This window comes from Zingiber officinale, chromosome 2A (genome assembly GCF_018446385.1).
Source record: "Zingiber officinale cultivar Zhangliang chromosome 2A, Zo_v1.1, whole genome shotgun sequence".
NCBI lineage: Eukaryota > Viridiplantae > Streptophyta > Magnoliopsida > Zingiberales > Zingiberaceae > Zingiber > Zingiber officinale.
This window is the reverse complement of record NC_055988.1, coordinates 147,236,207-147,256,158: the sequence shown is the minus strand read 5'-3', so window position 1 is coordinate 147,256,158 and position 19,952 is coordinate 147,236,207. Positions and strand designations below refer to the sequence as shown.

The following is a 19,952-nucleotide window of genomic DNA, read 5'->3' as shown; positions in this document are numbered from 1 at the left end:
GGGGAAGATCACACGCTCTTAATTAACTTCCTATAGTCATCCAAAAATGGAAGTCTGTTCTAGTGATCCACAAACAAGCTCATTCGTTATGGAGGAAGGCACTCAGAGCCAACGCGCAAGCTTGTTTGCATCACTTACAAACCAGTAATGGAGACCATGGGATTTACTTAAAAATCTCTCTCCCACTTAGTTATTTATAAATGAGGAATTTTAACTATGCTAGCCTACTAAATATGTAAACTAACATGCACACACAGCACAATATAAAAGCAATAAATAGAAAATCTAATTTTCAACTATTATGGCTTTTATCTCTAGTTGTCCTCCGTGTATTGTCATCCCAAGCTGCTGTCATATTTGGCCACTGTCACCGGGTCTAGCTGTCGCATCCATCTTGCTCCTAGTTCCGCTGCGCCTCTAGTCCTTAGAAGGTTACACGCTTTGCAAGATTCGATCCGCGACATAAATAGAATTTTACATTTTGATCCTATATTCCTCGAAGGAATGTACATGTAAACTAGATCGAACATAAAATAAAATTTACATCCATCGATCCTATATTCCATAAAAGGAATGTACATGTAACTAGATCAAAAAATAAAATCCTAATAAAACTAAATACAGCTCCTGCTGTATTTTATAATACAATCATGCACACACAATAAAATGCCCTTGACATGTCTAAGGGTCCAATCACACACATAATAACTATAAGCCATAATAGTTGGATCCTGCATCCACAAAGTTAGCACATCCTACTATTAACCTGCCTAAATTATGTACGACATGTGTATAATTAAACTAATACCAAATACACAGAGGCAAAACCCTAACTCTGATACCAATTGTTGGTTGCTACTCGAAAAACCTAGATGTTCCACTGTACAAAAATTTTGTACAAAGGTCTGAACCTTTTCCTAGCTACCATGTGTTCTTTTAAATTAAATTTTGGATCGCCTGCGGAACTTAACACGTTTGATCCAAAACTTAATCTATTTGTTCTTTTAGATTTTGACTTGGATCTCCTGCGGAACTTAACACGTTCGACCCAAGTCACCTTAAGTTATTAATTCCATTAAATATTAATTTCCATAATTGGTTCCCAGTACTGACGTGGCGAGGCACATGGCCTTCTTGGATATGGGAGCAACCACCACCGACTAGACAAAACCTTTTATGGAAAGCTAATATTTAATTTCCTAAAATAACTTTAGGTTAACCGAAAAGAACAATCAAATCACAAGGAAAAGAAAAACAAAAGAACACTATATCGAAAACAAATTCGAAACTCTAGAATCGTATGCCTCTTGTATTTAGTATTATTTCCAAAAATAACTACTATGATGCGAAAAGAAAAAATACTAGTTATACCTTTTAGAAAAACCTCTTGATCTTCTACCGTATTCCTCTTCTAACCTCGGACGTTGTGTGGGCAACGATCTTCCGAGATGAGAAACCACCAAAGCACCTTCTCCTTTCTTCAAATTTCGGCCAAGCACAAAGCTTCCAAAAGATGAAGATCTTTTCCACCAACCAAGCTCCAAGGGATGTAGGCTTTCTCTCCTTCTTCTTCAAGCTAGATCCGGCCACCAATTAAAACTCCATAAGCATGAAGAGGTTCGGCCACAAAGAGAAGAAGAAGAGAAGAAGGAAGGGCCGGCCACACCACCAAGGAAAAGAGGAAGAAAAATAAAATAGAGTCGTTCACCTTGAAGCCTCCTCTACCCCCTCTTTTATAATCCTTGGTCTTGGCAAATAAGTAAAATTTAATAAAAATTTCCTTAATTCTTTTTCCATTGAAAAGAAAAATTATTTAATTAAAAATAATTTTCTTTTTCAAATACAATGGTCTGCCACCTCAAGCCCCAAATCAAGGAAAGTTTTAATTAAAACAAGAATTAAAACTTCCTAATTTGTTTCCGGAAATTTATAAAAATTTCTCCAATAATTTAATCCCTTCATGATTGGTTTATAAAAAAGAAATTTAATAAATTAAAATCTTTCTTTTAAACATGTGGATAAAAAGAAAGTTATCTCTAAAAATTAAAATCTCTTTTAATCTACAAATAAGGAAAGATATCAAGTCTTTTCTTAATCTTTTGTAGAAACTAATAAAAGAGAATTATTAATTTTTAAACTTTCTTTTAAATCATGAACATGGTTAAAAAGGAAAGTTTTCTTAAAATTTAAAATCCTCCTTTAATCAACAAATAAGGAAAGATTTTAAATTTTAAACTCTCTTTTAAACATGTAGATGATTTACAAATAAGGAAAATTTTTACCAAAAATTAAAATCATCCTTTTAAACTACAAATAAGGAAAGAGATTAATCTCTTCTCTTAATCTTTTGTAGAAAGCTATAAAAGGACATTTTTAATTTTTAAACTCTCTTTTAAAACCATGATATCCACATAAGAAATAATTTTAATAAAAATCCTTTTTAATATTCTAGTGGCCTGCCACCTAAGCTTGGGGCCCAAGCTTTGGCCGGCCACCTACATGGCTCATCCACTTGGTCTTGGCCGGCCCTAGCTTGGGTTCCAAGTTAGCTTGGCCGGCCCCATTAGATGGGTAAGAAGGTGGGTATGCGGTGGGTATAAATCTCTATATACTAGAGGCTACGATATGGACCGAGAGGAGGAATTGGTTTTGGTCTCCCGATAAAATTAAGCATCCCGTGCTCGCCCCGAACACACAACTTAATTTTATCAATAATAATTCATTCCACTAGAGAACTATTATTGATCTACCGCACCAATCCCAAATTACATTTTGGGCTCCTTCTTATTATGACTGTGTTAGTCTCCCTGTGTTTAAGATAACAAATGTCCACTAATTAAGTAAGTTACTGACAACTCACTTAATTAATATATAGCTCCAAGAGTAGTACCACTCAACTTCATTGTCATGTCGGACTAAGTCCACCTGCAGGGTTTAACATGACAATTCTTATGAGCTCCTCTTGGGGGCATTCTCAACCTAGATTACTAGGACACAGTTTCCTTCTATAATCAACAACACACACTATAAGTGATATCATTTCCCAACTTATCGGGCTTATTGATTTATCGAATTAAATCTCACCCATTGATAAATTAAAGAAATAAATATCAAATATATGTGCTTGTTATTATATTAGGATTAAGAGCGCACACTTCCATAATAACTGAGGTCTTTGTTCTTTCATAAAGTCAGTATAAAAGGAACGACCTCAAATGGTCCTACTCAATACACTCTAAGTGTACTAGTGTAATTATATAGTTAAGATAAACTAATACCTAATTACACTACGACCTTCCAATGGTTTGTTCCTTTCCATCTTGGTCGTGAGCTACTGTTTATAATTTATAAGGTACTGATAACATGATCTTCTGTGTGTGACACCACACACCATGTTATCTACAATATAAATTAATTGAACAACTACATTTATCACAAATATAGACATTTGACCAATGTGATTCTTATTTCTAGATAAATGTTTTATACCAAAAGCTAGGCTGTTAGTTGTCGGCGCCCTGTGATCTGGATTGGGAGAGAATGGAGGAAAGTCGGCGCAGCGCGTGAGGGGAAAAAAATCGGGTTAGGGTTAGTAAGTAAGTTTACCAACGGAATCGATTTTCCGTCGGTATTTTACGGACGGAATTATTAAATTCCGTCGGTAAAATAAATACTTACCGACGGAATAAGAATTCCGTCGGTAATGTCCATTTTCACCGACGGAATAAACATTCCATCGGCACGCTTGTCAGTAATACTGGTTTTTTTTTTGGAGTGAATTGAGTCTACCACCTAGTCAATGCATGGTAGAGGGTAATAATCTTTTGGGTAAGCCTTGTTTAAATCTCTGAAATCCACGCAGACTCATCATTTGTTCCCTGGCTTAGACACCAGCACCACTTTTGCTAGCTCAGGAATTGTACTTCATGGATATGTCCAACTTCGAGTAACTTATCCACCTTCGCTCCAATGATTTGATTCTGCTCAGTTCTAAAGTCCCACTTCCTTTGCTTGACTGGCCGAGCATCCAAGCGGGCATACAGCACATGCTCCATTACTGTTGGTAAGATACCTGTGAGTTCTTGAGCGTCCAAGAGAATACATCATTATTGCATATTATACACATGATCAGCTCTGCTTTATGTTCCAGGCTCAAATCAGCTACTATTTGAGTGGTGGCCTCCGGTCAGTTAGGATGAATTTACACTTCCTCCTTTTCTTCATAAACCAAAGTCAGAAGAGCTTCTTGAATGACATTAACCTCTACTCACTAATTTTTTGAGCGGCGTGAGCTTCAGTCTTCACCACCTCCACATAGTAATTACATGTCACCAGTTGATCTCCTTTCATCTCGCTGACCGAGTCATCAACCAGAAATTTGATCTTCTGAAAAAATGTGGAGACGACGGCTCAGAATTCATTCAGCGTCGATCATCCCAAAATTATATTGTAGGCTGACGAAGCATCTACCACAATGAAGTTTGACCAGCGGGTTCTCATCAGGGGCTCCTCCCCTAGAGAGATAGTAAATCAGGTTTGTTTGATCAGTTGTACCTTGTTGCTCGTGAATCCTGGTTGGAGTTTGCTTTTTTCTATCTACAGCTTCTCGAATGCCTTTTTGAAATTAATATTGATAGAACTCCCTATTGTGAGTATAATTAGCTTCCAGGGTTTTGATATTTGACAATGTACTTAAGTCTGGTCAGTTTAACCAAGGGTTGCTCTAAACAAGATTTAATGTTTGAAAGAGAGAAGTCTAGTCAAGACTAGATAACTAACAAAGAAAAGTCCTAACTGGAGGTTAGACAAAGGGAAGTCCTGATGAGAGAAGTCAAACAATGAAAGCTCTAATGAGTGAAGTTAGCCCTTGTGAGTAAGACAGGTGGTGGAAGTCCTAGTGAGTGAAGCAGATAGTGGAAGTCCTAATAAGTGAAGCTAGGCCCTAGTGAAGAAAGGTGATGAATTTTCTAGTAAGTGAAGCTAAGCAGTAGAAAACCTTAGGGAGAGGTAATCCTAGATAATGAGAAGTCTTGGAGAAGTAAACTCCAAGCATGAAGCCTAGTAGATCGGGAAGACTTATAGGAGTACGACTTGATCATAAGGGATTGACCCTTAGATGGTAGACTTAGAGGAGGGATCTTCAAGCAAAATATAAGCCTAATAGGTCAGGTAGACTTACATGAGTGTGGCTTGATTCTATGGGATTGACCTTAGGTGGTAGACTTGGAGGAGGGACCTCCAAGCAAAAGGTAAGCCTAATAGATTAGGTAAACTTACAAATATAGTCAAGGTTGCTTGTTTGTGATTGGTTGCTCGACATATTTATTGATTATAGTAATAAAAATCTTCAGTGTTGTGTGTTCCCGATTGGTGATAGGTACAAAACATCGAAGTCCATCAACGAGACTCAGTTAATCGCGTCTGCTCGACCTCTACATGTTGGACTACATTCGGCCTTTGCTCATGGTGAAGTGACGGGTGAATCGATCGAGACCCTTTAGGCGGTAGATGTAACGCCCGAAAATTCTCAAGACTATTGTAGGAATATTCTATGATTTTTCTAGAATTATTAGATATTTTTCCGGAATTTTCCGAGTAGCGGAAGTAGCAAAAATTATTAGAAAAGTAAAATGGCTTAAGCGGGAATCGAACCCGGGACCTCTCGGGTTCGCAAAACCTTTAGTTAACCTTAGTAACCGGTGAACCCAGCAGGGTCGTGCTGAAAGGAAAGGGAATCAATTATATTTATAATTGGTTTGGCCGAATTAATTACTTAGTATAAATAGGAAAGTTAAGTTGGGGTTTGGTTTATTTTTAGAACTTGGTTCGGCAACTCCTCTCCAAAACCCTCACACCGACGCCAACCCTCTTCCCTCTCCTTCTCTCGGCGCCACAACAAGGGAAGAACTAGGGTTCCATCCCTAGGGTCCCAAGGTCACTTTCCGACGACGATTTCAGCACAAGGACGTTCCCCTCCGCGAGTAGAGCACGTGGACACGAGCGAATCGTCGAGAAGTCGTCTACACCGGAATTTCTAGCGATTAGATTTGTAAGAAATCTAGCACACAAGGTAAGAAACCCCTCACCTGCAGTATAAGTAGCTCTCGCGTGTTTTCTTTTATGCATTAGATTAGTTTTATTGAATTTTGTCAGCATATAGTGTGTATTTTAACTCTTCTCACAGATTTAGGGATTAGTGAGCATCTCTAGATGGGCCGAGCACGTGTATCCTCTGTAGATAGGGGTTTAGACGCTGCTGGGTGCCTAGAGGTGGTCTTCCTGATCGAGAGGAGAGTTAGAGAGCGCCAAATGCTCGACAAAATGCCTAGCACAGCCTTATGATACAGTGGGCATTTAGTTAAATGTCATAGAACATGTTAATTAGCATGATCAGTTTTTATTTCAGCTTTTATGAGACTAGATGTCTAAATGGGTGGGCTCCCACAGTCGCTTCTAGGTTCAGACAACCTAGTTCTAGGTTCAGATAACCTAGATTCAGCAAAATAGTATTAGCTATTTCAGTATTTTACTTTTCAGTGGCATTGTACTGGATTAGATATCCATTGGGTTGGGCTCCCATAGTCGTCCCTAGGTTTAGCTAACCTAGTAAACCCTACTAGATTCGGAACTTGCAATCCCGAGTCTAGTTAGGGATGCGCGCACAGCAAGTACAGTTGCTAGGGCCCATCAGCAGCATGTTTAGTATTTTTACTTACTATATGTATATGGTTTTCAACCTTTCACAAATTAGTTCGTGAATTCAGTACAGTCCTAACAGTAGCTCAGTATTAGCTTAGCTCAGTTTTTAGTATATGCTTAGTTCTTCATTGATACCATGTGATTGATATCATGTTCAGCTTTAGATAAATCATGATTGTATGCTTATATGTCATGCCATGTTTAGTTTATTCAGTATACCTAGCATATCCTTTCAAACAGCATGATTTAAAATCATATTTGCATCGTATGCATGTTTTAGTGAGGTAGATGGTTTCTTACTAAGATTTTTAGCTTACAGATACTATTTTCCTTATACTGCAGATACAGGTAAAAGGAAAATGGACTAGCAGTGGAGGCTGGAGGTCAATGCAGATCAAGATGTGTGTGGAAGGAACTGGAATAAAGATCCTAGGGATCTAGTTTTATTTTATTATGCATTAGAACGTGTTCAGTATGCATTAGTACTTATAGCAAGCGTTATCTTATGTTTCTGTTAGTTAGCAAGAGAACAGTTTAAAACCTTGTTAGTTTGGTTTCCATATGTTTACATGCCATGAATTAGTATTCTATGCCTTAATCATGTTTAGTATGTTAGCCATTACCTAGTAGAATGTTTCTCTTAGCTTTTATAGCGTTGTGTAATGACCTTGGCACGCATCAGTGCTGATATCAGGGGCCTGATACGAAATCAGAAACCCCTGAACTGTCGGTAGACCGATCAGGGACCTGGTTTCTGCGAACAGAAGTTTTCTGTTCGTTCCCTGATCGATCCGTGGATCGATCAGGAGTTGGGTCTGGATCGGTCAGCAGACCGATCAGTAAGCCACTGATCGGTCTCATTGACCGATCAGGGACCAGCTGGATCGGTCGGCATACCGATCCAGCAGCGTACAAGATTGCAGCGTAGTTTATGGATCGGTCGGTTGAACGATCCGGAGTTTCCTACCGTGCCAGTATCAGTAGATCGGTCTATGGATCGATCCGAAGTTTATTATCAGTTGTAAACACCTCCCCTAGCATGTGTACAACTCCTAGGTACACCTAGAATATTAAGATCAGATTTCAAAGATAATAGTTTAGCAAAATTTTAATAAATCCAGATTTTCCGCAATAGTAATTTAGCACGGCATTACGTAACGATCGGCCTCGCAGCCTAGTCAGTAGGAGGCGGGTCATTACAGTAGAGTAGGAAGATGACTCAGCGCTCGAGAGCGGAGGTAGAAGCAGAAGGGGCAACCTCCTTCTTCCGAGCGAACTGAGCTTCTTCCATGTTAATATACTTGGTGGCCCGTCTGAGCAAATGATCGAAGTCTGTCAAAAACTTCTTAATGAGTGATCAGAAGAAATCACCATCTGTGTTCCCTTGAGAGAATGCGCTCACGAGAATCTCCAAGATGGTCGAGGCAATGTTCATGACCACTTGATTGAATTTTTTGATGTAAACTCTTAACGTCTTCTTAGGCCATTGCTTGAAGGAAAATAGGCTCATCGCTGTCTTATGGTAGGTGCGACTGCTGATGAAGTGATAAAGGAATACCTTGTGAAAATCCTAAAAGCAATAGATGGATTCGGATGGGAGTCGGTTGAACCATCTCTGTGCCAAGTCAGCGTGGGTGGTGAGGAACACTCGGCACTTGACTCCATCAGTATACTGATGGAGGATAGTAGTATTTTCAAATTTTAACAAGTGACTTTTAGGGTTGGTCTCTGCTCCATATTCTCTGATCGACAAGGTCAGAAATAACTTGGCAGTGGAAATGAGTTGGCAGTTTATCTCCCAAGATTTCTTGGGAGAATGACATGCTCGCTCTCTCGGGAGAGCCATTGGCCATCGGAGCTTTACCCTTCTGAAGGTCACGGGCAGGTGCATTCTCAGAAGACGATCCTTGGGGCCTTTCTGTTCGGCTCATTCATTGAGGGTGTGCGAAATAGAACCCAGTAATATGCAATCGGCGATGGGGGCACGGGCAAGAGGCTGGTCGGATGCACGGGTGCTTACGGGAAGACGATTGGGGGAGGATGGATCAGTTGAAACCCGGTCAAGCCTTCCACATGAGTCCCTTGCTCGGCCTGCGGTCTAGTCACAGATACAACCGGGTCATTAGGAAGAGGGCATCCGGTCGCTGCTTATTGTTGTTGACCAATCTAGTCGCTCGGACAGCTATTAGCAATTCTAAATGTTCTTGTGATAAAGTTTTTGTAGTGAGTAGTCCAGTCTCATCCATCTTCTCATTTCAAATGCAGGCGAAGTTCTCACAGACAACGTTAAATCTTATCCTATCCGAAAGTGGGAAAAATGGCACACTGGTAGGTGGCTCTAATATTGACTGAGTGAAAACTCCTAACCGGAAAAAATTATTCCGAGTGGCTCTGCATGTCAAAAGGAACATCAGCAACCGAGCCAAGGAGGAGTCCCTGACGCAAGCACTCCGATGCTCAAGTGTTCGAGTCGAATGCAATGAACAGTAAAACGAACAATAGACGAATAGCAGCTATGGGTGCATAAAATTACGTAGTATCGCATCCTATGTCTGTAGATAAAGACCCTCCTTTTATAGTGTTATTGTTTATTTACATGAATATCTAAGCATTTTCAAAAAAAGATAGACTATAAAGATGATCTAACATCTTTCCCAAAATGAACCCGCAATCTCTGCGTTTGGCAGGATGAAAGCTTCTAGTGTACAGTTTGCATATAGAATATTCTCTATCATCGGTGGCACAAAACGCCAAAAAAGAATGTGAGGCTATTGGGTTGAGGGGCCATTAATATGCTTAACTGGCAAATCGACCGAATCCCTCCTGTAGTTCGATCGGTTGTCGCTTGCAATACTAACTAGGTCAAATTTAAGGAATATTGTCAGGGACTCATCCCTCGTTCAACCTCTCCGTTTGGAAAAAGAGTTCGGTCAGACCGAGTGTCCAATTTGTTCGATCGAACCAAAGATCCAATTGGCTAGATGACTCGGTTGAAATACTTACCTGCGCTATCCCCGAGTGATGAAGAAGACTTAACTCTGGAGGATACTAACTTGGCTCGAGTTTCATCAATACTGAGGGATTCAACGTCTGACCAAATCCAATGATTCGATCAGATAACCTCTCGGCCAAGACAATCGACTACACTAGCTCTGAGAATTGATCCCTCCTTAACTTTAACCATCATATCAATCGACCTCTTAAACTTTGACACAACTAAGGAATCCACCATATTCACCGTATCATAACCCATCTAAATTTGCAATTTCAACAACACATGCAACGTTCATGTACTCATGTTTACAACAAAAAAAAAAAAAAACAATTATCTTGCTCTTATGTTTACAGGAGTATCTTACTCTTATGTTTAAACATATTTTGTATTTCCTACCTACTACTGTAGTACAACACCTTCTGATAAGCATTACTTATCGACCTTCCAACTCTGTAAATGATTCTCTCTCTGTGGCTAGAGAATGCGGATCCCTCATTGCTGAGTTTCCATATGAATCTGCTGAAGAAAAAAAACCTGGTTGTTTAGGTTCTGGTATAAGAGAAATGTCGTCCTCCATACTGCCCAACATTGTTAGAACCGAAGAAATTGTTGGCCTATCTATGGGAGATTCTTGAACGCACAAAAGTCCAATTTTGGCACACCTCAAAACCTCATCCTCTGAAAATGAACGACCAACATTTTTATCCACTAAATCAAGGCATTTACCTTGTTTCCACATCATCCAAATCTAGTAGAAAACGAGAGCATAATCATGATATGAGCATGGTTGAAATATATGAAATGGAGATGTTTACACTTACATGTCCTAAGAGGTTCAGTTGCAGCTTTGTGTGAGACAGACTTCTGTTCTTTTGGCCTGTTACCATCTCAAGTACTAATACCCCAAAACTATATACATCGGATTTTACTGAAAATATTCCATCCATGACATATTCTGGAGCCATATATCCACTGCAATAACGGTAGAGAAATGAATGTTAGGGCCTAGTATATATAATGTAGTTGGAGATAATTGCAATTGCTATTTCTCACTATGTTCCGACGACTCTCTTAGTATTTGCTTCTGATTCTTCGCCTCCAAATATCCTAGCCATTCCAAAATCTGATATTTTGGGATTCATTTCTTTGTCTAGAAGAACATTACTTGCTTTGAGATCCCGATGGATGATTCTGAGTCTGGAATCATGATGCAGATAAAGAAGACCGCGAGCAATTCCTAGTATGATTTTGTATCGTTTTGTCCAGTCCAACAAAGCACCTTGATGTTCATCTGAATAAAAATAATACTGTAAGTTTACTTATTGATCAGATTACATGATTCAATATATATTGTGTAGTCGGTATGCGGTGACTAACTAAAATTTTTTCTTAGATCAACTTGAATTTCTCTAGGAATGCACAAGAGTTGGGGTTTAACTCAAACTGGAGCAAATTAAAATTTTCTAGTTGACTTTTGACCTAAGTTCAGCAACCAAACATAGTCAAAATATAAAACTATATTTAGGTTTATAAACTAAACAGATAACCAATAATCAAACTATTTTCCTTGTATGAAATTTTGAGTTATTAATTGATGCCAACTATTAAACAAATAAAATCAATTTTCATAGTGTGAACAAAAATATATATATTCTATGTGAACCAAAAAATTAACTAACCAAATAGGATAGCATCCAAGCTTCCATTAGCCATGTATTCATATATCAACATTCTTTCCCCCCCTTGAATACAGCATCCAAGTAGCCTTACAAGATTACGATGTTGTAGCTTTGCAATCAATGTAACCTCATTCTTGAACTCAGCTGCACCTTGAGTCGATGCATTTGATAATCTTTTTACAGCTATTTCTCGATCGTCTTCCAACTTCCCCTACACGCAATTTAGTGTCATTTTTTTGGTAAAAGTGTCGAATATTGTTTACATAGACCAAAATACTATTATCACCAACAGTATGATTCGATTAGGAGTAACTGATCCCAAGACCTCTTGTTAGTTTACATGAAATATATTCCTTCCATGTCTAGAAATTCCCTATTAGAGCCCAAGAAAAACTCAAGTTTACCCTAGATTTTCTTTCAATTTAGAATTTTTATGTTGAAAAATGCAGAAGGTGGACTTGGGGGAAATTTTTCAACAACTGAATAGGAAATTCCTTTACAAGATCATATATGCAAAAATAATGAAATATGTTTACGAGTTCATTCTATTCCCTACCTTGTATACAGGCCCAAAACCTCCTTCACCGAGCTTATTGTCTATTGAGAAGTTGTCAGTTGCATCTCTAATTGTGCTCAAGTCAAATAATGGCAATTCCAAGTTCTTCTCTTCTGCATTTTCACTAATATGAACACCTACATATTAAGAGAACAACACATGCAGGAAGTTAGGTAACATCTTCAAGGCTAGCGTGACTATAAAAAAAAAATAAGATAACCAAGTAAAATAGCTGACAAAGAATGAATTTACTTCTTTTTTTCCTCCAAATGAAGTAAGCAACACAAGCTAGGAAAATAATTGCCAGAGGAAGGATCACAAGCATCACCACCATGTATTTCCGGAGAGAATGGTTAGGCGAAGGCTCAGATGCTGAAGGATAACAGAAATTGAGTCAGTGCAAGAGTTGAATTTGATTGCTCATCAAACAGAAAAGCACATCGTGTAGTTCTTTTGCTTGGCCAACAATTTACTTAGTAAGGTACTCACCTAAGTCGGCTGCCGCTAGCTTGACATAAAGATCTTGCCCTAATCCACCTTGATAAACTGTGATATCAGTGAGATCAGTTGCCCATATTATGCATCCACTGCCACTGCCACTGCTGCTAATGTTAGAGGCTGCATACGCTCTGCAAGAGCAATTCTTCAAGCACAATTCCTTGCACTGCTCCAAACTCAAGCTTGCATTCACTGTCGCTCTAGCCGTGTCTGGCAACTTTGTGCCACTTTGGAGCCAGAATCCGTCAGTCCCATTTTGGCAGTCCAATGTAGTCGTCCTCACGCAACCGTCTGACCCATCCAATAGTTCCCAGTTCCTAGGGTTCTTAGGGTGAAACCCCTGCAAGCATGCACAAACCGGGGAGGAGCTTGGACGGCAGTAGCCATTGGGACCGCAGGAAGACACACTATCGCACAGATCCTTGGGCACATACCAGATGACGTTCCAAGCTCGTTGAGTCTCTAGCCACACGACGAGCTGTAGGTGGCCAGAGTTGTGTACGACCCACCTCAAGATGGCAGTAGATTTGTTGGAGGGCAAGTAGGTGACCTGATTTGGTTCCACGTCGAAGTCTACGAGCCCGTCGGATCTGTCCTTCACCTCCGGGACGCCGCTGAGCCAGCGGCCGTTCCATGACCCTGCGCGCCAGTGCGGTCGCGTCCCGTACCAGAGGAACAATTGGGGATCGCCCTGCACATCTAATCCGAACGAGTATCGTCCCGGCGCAGGATCGATGTCGCTCGCCCAGGAAGCCATCTTGATGTCAATGATTCGCCCAGTCCTCAGCTTCCTCTGCCCCAGCATCATGCCCGGAATGAACGTGTCCGTCAGGAAGTCGAAGCTCTGCCACGCGAAGCCGTCAGGCTCAGCTTCCTCACGGACGACGAAGTTGCCATCGTCGAGCAGCTGCGCGACGGGATTTACAAGGGCCGGCGAAAACGAGGCCGTAGACCAGATGACGGCCGAAGCCGACCCATCGACGAGGACTAGAGTCCCGTTCCTCGTCATAGAGAGGTTCCCGAAGCGGGACGTCACCGGCTGCTCGCGATTGGCGATCCACACGACGGTCTGGACCGGGATCTCGGCGTACCACACGCCGACGTAGCGGTTGACAGATCCATTGGGACTGAAGAACCCCAACCGGAATCTACCGCTGTCGGAGACGAGCGACGACGCTCCGTCATCGAGGAGAGGCAGATCCGGGGCCAAGCGGTCTGCTCCACTGCAGATAGCGACCAGAGTCGCCGCTAGGAGGAGAAGAGGGAAGAAGACGACCGCAGCGAAGCTTCTCAACCTCATCGCCCTGCTAATTTCTCGGCCAAATTGTCGGTAGCAGCCGGAGATGTTTATAATAATAAATTAATGACGATATGGGCCAGTCGTTTCGCCGTGTCCGCAGGGAAATTGAAATTCATGGGCAGTTGACGTTGACGTTGACGTTGACGTGACGTGGCTGACGCCTTCGTTTCAGTGAGGTTGGACTAATACTGGAATATGTTAAAAAAGACGGAATCCGCCGCCCCGACGGCCCCTACGCCTGCCCCATGGTGACGTAGGAGGACTAATACTGGAATATGTGGACACAGCTAGTGGCTCCTCCAAAGTTAGTATTTTGTTGTATTTAAATTTTATTAATATGATTTGGTTGTATATTTGAAAAATAACTAAATAAATTTATTAATTAACCCATTATTTACTCACATCGCATTGTATTTTAGATGTGGATCAGCATGTCGACATGTTCCACTCAGACTTTAATATGAATAGCAAAATAAAGTAGAGCCGACCACCAACCAATTCATGGCTAATTATTTTCCAAGGGCATGGCGGTAACCACGGAAACAGGATTTACCGTATCAGGGTAGAATTCCGCCAAAGTTATTTACTCTCCCCATGTGGTACACTAATAAGGATTGCAGTTTTGATCGAATGACTAATATTTTCCCTCCGCACTTTAACGCCCTCCAATCAGATTTTTAACTGCCTTTATACCTAATCGTATAAAAAATCAGGTGGCGCGCATAAAAAATCACTAAGAGACTTTCGGAGGTACACTAATTTTAATTTAGAATGATTTAAAAGAAGGAGAGATATAACGGAATGTATTGCATAATTTTAATATTATGAAAATTAAATATATGATTTAGTTTTTTTTATTTTTCTTTCCTTCATATTTATCTTTGTGGAATCAACCGGTGCTGATGAGGGATCAAGATGACATATCCATTTGATTCCAATATAATTTAATTGAATTCTCTAATTAATTTGACGTCAGTTATAAATTAATATTTATCTTCCTTCGTATAATTATTTTCTAGACCAGATTATTATTGAGATTTACCGTAAATCAATTGATAAAAGAAGTCTTTATGGAGGTGCATTAATTATGATAGTTCAAAAAGCTGAGCAGAAGCAGAGAGATGGGGGCGGCGCCGTAAGGTTGATGGTACACCATTAATGAGCTAGTTCAAGCTGTACGACTTTAGTTAATGAAGAAAACGATGCTCAACTTCCTTCGTATATATATATTTTTTTCTAAAAAAGTAATAATATCAAAACCCGTTTTAGGAAAAACAAAATTATATTGCATGAATTTGTTTTGGGAAAAATAGTCTCTGATTGAAATCTGACTCTGTCAACCTTCTACTCTTTTTATTCTTCGTCCATTCAAACTGAATTAATCTCGTATTTTGCTGGTTTAAAAAAATAGAAAGGCTGCAAATGTTCCAGCTGTCGCTAGTTGATTTTAAGGTGATCTACCCGCCATTCTTGACTTTTGACTTTCTGGCACACAATAATTGACTTTGATCCTTTATTTTTTATGTCATTATAATAGAGATTTCAAGTTTTAATTTAATAATAAAAAATATATTTTTGAAAGAGTTTATTCCCACTTTACTTGGCCACCATGTATTTACCCAAAACAAACTATGCTACTCATCTCTAAGAGTTAGATTGAATAACAATTAAATTAAATATTTTATTTTTTTCAAAAAAAATAGTTATTTGATAGCTGATTTCAGCCAACGACGATGTTAAAATGGAGAGGAAGGTCATGATCATTCTCAGTTTGAGGCTTTGGCACTCGTTGAATATATAACAAACAAACAAAAGCTTAATCATCCAACACATTTTTTCATGTCCACCAGTCACATACTTTGACAAATTGGTCAAACTCATGATATATCTTGCACCTTCAAAGTCTCCGATCAGTGTAACAGTGTGGTGATGAACAAATTAGGCGTCAAGTCAAAAGGTGGCCCACGGAAGAAGAATAATTAAGAGCTGAGTGCCGTTCCGATCCATTCCCTAAACAACTCAAATACACTTGCTCATTAATAAAAGAGGATGAGAAGTATCAACTAGTCCTCTGATTCTCCTCTTCAGCTAGCCATGGAAGGAAGAATCGCTTCCTCCACTTCATTCTCCTTCGTTTGTCTTCTTTTTCTTTTTGTTTCTACTTTCTTTTCGATCTCTAATGGAATAGACACCCTATCGATAGATCGACCTCTTCTCGACGACGATACAACCACCTTGGTCTCAGCCAACGGTAACTTCCGGTTGGGATTCTTCAGCCCTAATGGATCTAACAGTCGCTACATTGGCATTTGGTACTGCTGCATCTGTAGATTTTTACTATAATAAGTTTAGCTTTTTACTGGATTTGATCTTCCATATTAGGTATAATAATATCCCCGTTCATACTGTCGTGTGGGTCGCCAACCGCCAACGGCCTATCGCCGACCGATCCGGCAATCTCTCTTTGACCGCCGACGGCGCCCTCGTCATCGCCGATGGGTCCGCCAACTCCACCGTCGTTTGGTCGTCTGGCTCGCCGGCGCCGGCCCTCGAGAATCCGGTCGCGCAGCTCCTTGACGACGGGGATTTCGTCGTCCGAGAGGCCCGAGACATTAATGGCACCGAGGAAGATGAGAGCTTCGCGTGGCGGAGCTTTGACTTTCCGACCGACACGCAGATCCCCGGGATGATGGTGGGGCGGCGGAGGCTCAGGAATGGGGTCGAGCACAACATCAACCTGACGGCGTGGACGAGCGACGGCGACCCTGCTCCGTCGCAGTACACCTACGGCTTGGACGTGGAGGGCGACCCGCAGTTGTTGATCTGGTCCGGGGCGGAGCCCCACTGGCGCGGCGGCCCGTGGAACGGCCGCTGGTTCAGCGGCGTGCCGGAGGTGAGGGACATGTCCGACGGGCTGGTCAACTTCAACGTGCAGCCCAACGAGATCACCTTCTTGTACAACCACCAGAGCACCGCCATCTTGCGGTGGGTGATTCACCACTCCGGCCAGCTCCGGCTCATCGTTTGGCTGGAATCGGAGCAGGATTGGAACATCATCTGGTTCGTCCCCAAGGATCTCTGCGACAGCGTCTCCACCTGCGGACCCAACGGCCTCTGCCGCCCGAGCAGCTCGCCGCTGTGCGCCTGCCTCCAGGGGTTCCGCCCCAGGAACCCCAGGAACTGGGGGCTCCTCGACGGTTCCGACGGCTGCCGGAGGACGACTGCCCTGGACTGCCGGAACAACACCGACGGCTTCTTCATCCAGCGAGGCGCGAAGCTGCCGGACACCTCGAGGTCGACCGTCGTACCAACCCTGACTCTGGATCAATGCAGAGCCCTCTGCTTGAGCACCTGCAACTGCACCGCGTTCGCCGCCTCCAACGTCAGCGTCGCCGCGAGCGGATGCATAATCTGGACGACCGATCTCACCGACATCACAGCCTACCAAGGCGGATTAGGACAGGATCTTTACGTCAGATTAGCCGCAGCAGATCTCGGTAAGTATCCAAAAATTAATCCCAAACAAATGAAGCTCAATCAACCACTGCTTAATTTATCTCAAATCCGATCAGTATCCGAGTCTTCGCCTGAGAAATCTCGTCGCCGGAATCTCAAGGTGGCGATAGGCGTGGTGCTTCCTCTTGCGATCATTTCGCTGGCCTGCGCTTCCTACTTCGTCTTGAGGAAGAAGAAGAGAGGTACCCAACTTCCTCAAATAGCAGAGAAGGAGGACTTAGAGCTGCCGTTGTTCGACTTGAGCACCATCAGAGACGCCACCAATGGCTTCTCCATGGACAACAAGCTCGGAGAAGGAGGCTTCGGCCCTGTATACAAGGGGAAATTGGGGGTGGATCAAGAAATCGCCATCAAGAGATTATCAACCACATCGACTCAAGGCGCCGACGAATTCAAAAACGAGGTTACTTTGATCGCAAAACTGCAACATCGTAATCTTGTTCGACTTCTTGGATGTTGCATTCAAGGAGCAGAGAGGATGCTCGTCTACGAATACATGCCCAATAGAAGCCTCGATGCTTTCCTATTCGGTTAGTTCAAGCTTTTTCTCTATATTATTTACTTTTGTTTTTTCGAGTTAAGTAGCAATTTGTGATCGATTATTATTTTTATTCAGATGAAGTTCGAAGTAAATTGCTAGATTGGAGAAGACGATACAATATCATACTTGGGATCGCTCGAGGTCTTATGTATCTTCATCACGACTCGAGGCTTAGAATCATTCATAGGGATTTGAAGGCCGGCAATGTTCTTCTTGACAAAGATATGAATCCTAAAATATCAGATTTTGGAATGGCTAGAATATTTAGAGGAGATCAATCCGAAACAAATACTGAAAGAGTCGTCGGAACATAGTAAGAAATCATAATCGTAATCACTATTAACTTCATTTTTTTCATATTATACTTCTTTGACATAGTTATTTTCATCGTTGTCAGTGGATATATGTCTCCTGAATATCTCATAGATGGAGTATTTTCAATAAAGTCAGATGTGTATAGTTTCGGTGTATTAATACTTGAGATTATATCAGGCAAAACTAACCGAAGAGTTTATCAACATCAATCGAACCTTCTAGAATATGTAAGTCTTTTTATTATTGTACATATATATTATTGTCGATATGATGATTCACCGGCGATTACTTGTAGGCATGGAACATGTGGAAAGAAGGCGAATGGTGGAATTTGGTGGACAAAAACATCGACAAATTCTCTTCGGAGGAGGCGGAGGTTACGAAATGTATAAAAATTGGACTCTTATGTGTTCAGGAGTGGCCTAAAGATAGACCAACAATGCCTTTGGTATTGACAATGTTGGACAACACAGAAGATATCAATCTCTTACCCGAACCAAAGCAACCATGGTTTGCTTCTAAAGTAATTTCCTCCCAAGATTCAGCGACGACTCATCTAGATTCGGGCTCGATGGACAAAGAACTCCACACGGAGTTACAAGGACGATAGACAATTATCTTCCAAACAAAAATGTATACGACGAAGAGTCTTGCAAGAATTTTTTTTGTACAAACATGTTTTTATCTTAAAAAATAACTATCTTTATCTTTTTCAATTTCTTCTTCTTCTTCAAACTAATAGCACAAAAGAAACTTTTCGAGAAAACCAAGTCGGCAACTCACAAATTCAACGTCGCCATATAAATCGAATCCAATTGCCCTAATTCATCTAGAAACCTTGCATTAATTGACTACGTCAATTTAGTCATCGTAATTTAAACTATTTTCTTTCATTTTATTTTCCTTCTTTCTTTTATCCACAAATTTCCACCTTCGAACTTGACTTCAGCATGGAAACCTCGAAAAGATAAACATAATTTTCAAATTGTAAAAAATAATAAAAAAACAACTATTATGCATTTCCTAAATTCGAAATATTTTAATTAACTCCCCCCTCAAAATAATTAAAATAAGTGTCGATATATTAGGGACCCAACGACCAACTGGAGACCGAAACGTGTCCTCAGGCATCCTTAGAAAAGTGGCAGCGGTACACGAATATAAGCTTCAAAGACCAAAATAACCTCGCCACGTGGCGCATTGATTTAATGGTCAAACCTCCATTTTAATGCCTCTTCAATTCAAGAGCTCTTCCTCTAATTAAATAATTAACCAGGCATTATTTATAATTATTACATCCTAATGTTAATTTAATGGCTCCCTTCCAACAGCGGCGTAGCCACCTAGGACTAGAGCTGTCAATTTGGATTAGACTTGTTGGATTGGCTCACTCCGTCAAACAATTTAAGTGGATTAGGTTGAAATTTTATCAACTCAAGTCCGCTGCGGATCGACCCGCCTAGGCCCGCGACCCGCTCGGATCAGGCCACGATGGGCTTGGGTTGACCCGTGGATTGAGAAACGCATTGTGTAAGCAATTTAGATCAGTAGTCAATGCTGTAACTGTGAGAGTACCAGGGGTTAAATTGTAGTACTTCATTATCTTCTTCGTTGAGAGAAATACTAATTAGGAAAAGCTCATACTTGTGAAGTTGAGTGTGATAGACAAAAGTTACATAAATATATATGCACACAAAGTCGATTAATCTTAAAAGTAGATGACCTTCTTATTTGATTCATTTATGGGATAAATCTGAAATATACATTATGCACAATGAAGAGCTTGGTGTGTATACCCAAACTAGATGTCTTTCTTAAAAGTATATGACCTTCTTATTTGATTCGTTTACGCA

General features: G+C 40.9%; 2 protein-coding genes across 3 annotated transcripts; one reads left to right on the top strand and one right to left on the bottom strand.

Annotated features, from left to right (window-relative positions):
* Positions 1-9,939: 9,939 nt before the first annotated feature.
* On the bottom strand, positions 9,940-13,766 carry LOC122042573 (receptor-like serine/threonine-protein kinase SD1-8). The gene is made up of 7 exons (XM_042602751.1): positions 12,419-13,766; positions 12,182-12,301; positions 11,930-12,066; positions 11,374-11,584; positions 10,748-10,985; positions 10,516-10,666; positions 9,940-10,442 (listed from the first exon to the last, which is right to left on the bottom strand). Exons 1-7 carry the CDS (start codon positions 13,725-13,727, stop codon positions 10,128-10,130), a joined length of 2,481 nt encoding a protein of 826 aa, XP_042458685.1. The 5' UTR covers positions 13,728-13,766; the 3' UTR covers positions 9,940-10,127.
* A 2,001-nt stretch (positions 13,767-15,767) lies between these two features.
* Positions 15,768-18,815, top strand: LOC122042572 (G-type lectin S-receptor-like serine/threonine-protein kinase At4g27290). Of its 2 annotated transcripts, none has more exons than XM_042602749.1 (6): positions 15,768-16,039; positions 16,110-17,224; positions 17,300-17,773; positions 17,860-18,097; positions 18,182-18,326; positions 18,395-18,815. In XM_042602749.1, exons 1-6 carry the CDS (start codon positions 15,822-15,824, stop codon positions 18,707-18,709), a joined length of 2,505 nt encoding a protein of 834 aa, XP_042458683.1. In that variant the 5' UTR covers positions 15,768-15,821; the 3' UTR covers positions 18,710-18,815. The 2 variants fall into 2 exon arrangements, with proteins under 2 accessions (XP_042458683.1, XP_042458684.1); XM_042602750.1 differs by having other exon boundaries at positions 18,277-18,326; positions 18,395-18,438.
* Positions 18,816-19,952: the final 1,137 nt, after the last annotated feature.

What these genes read in the sequence shown, in the direction of transcription:
- LOC122042573 (XM_042602751.1), bottom strand. Translation starts at nt 13,727, where the DNA reads ATGAGGTTGAGAAGCTTCGCTGCGGTCGTCTTCTTCCCTCTTCTCCTC. An exon ending in AAGAGAGTCGTCGGAACATA is followed by an intron (nt 10,667 to 10,747) that starts GTGAGAAATAGC and finishes CCGTTATTGCAG; the next exon opens with TGGATATATGGCTCCAGAAT. An exon ending in AACTGAACCTCTTAGGACAT is followed by an intron (nt 10,443 to 10,515) that starts GTAAGTGTAAAC and finishes GTTTTCTACTAG; the next exon opens with ATTTGGATGATGTGGAAACA.
- LOC122042572 (XM_042602749.1), top strand. Translation starts at nt 15,822, where the DNA reads ATGGAAGGAAGAATCGCTTCCTCCACTTCATTCTCCTTCGTTTGTCTT. An exon ending in ATTAGCCGCAGCAGATCTCG is followed by an intron (nt 17,225 to 17,299) that starts GTAAGTATCCAA and finishes AAATCCGATCAG; the next exon opens with TATCCGAGTCTTCGCCTGAG. An exon ending in AATCGAACCTTCTAGAATAT is followed by an intron (nt 18,327 to 18,394) that starts GTAAGTCTTTTT and finishes GATTACTTGTAG; the next exon opens with GCATGGAACATGTGGAAAGA.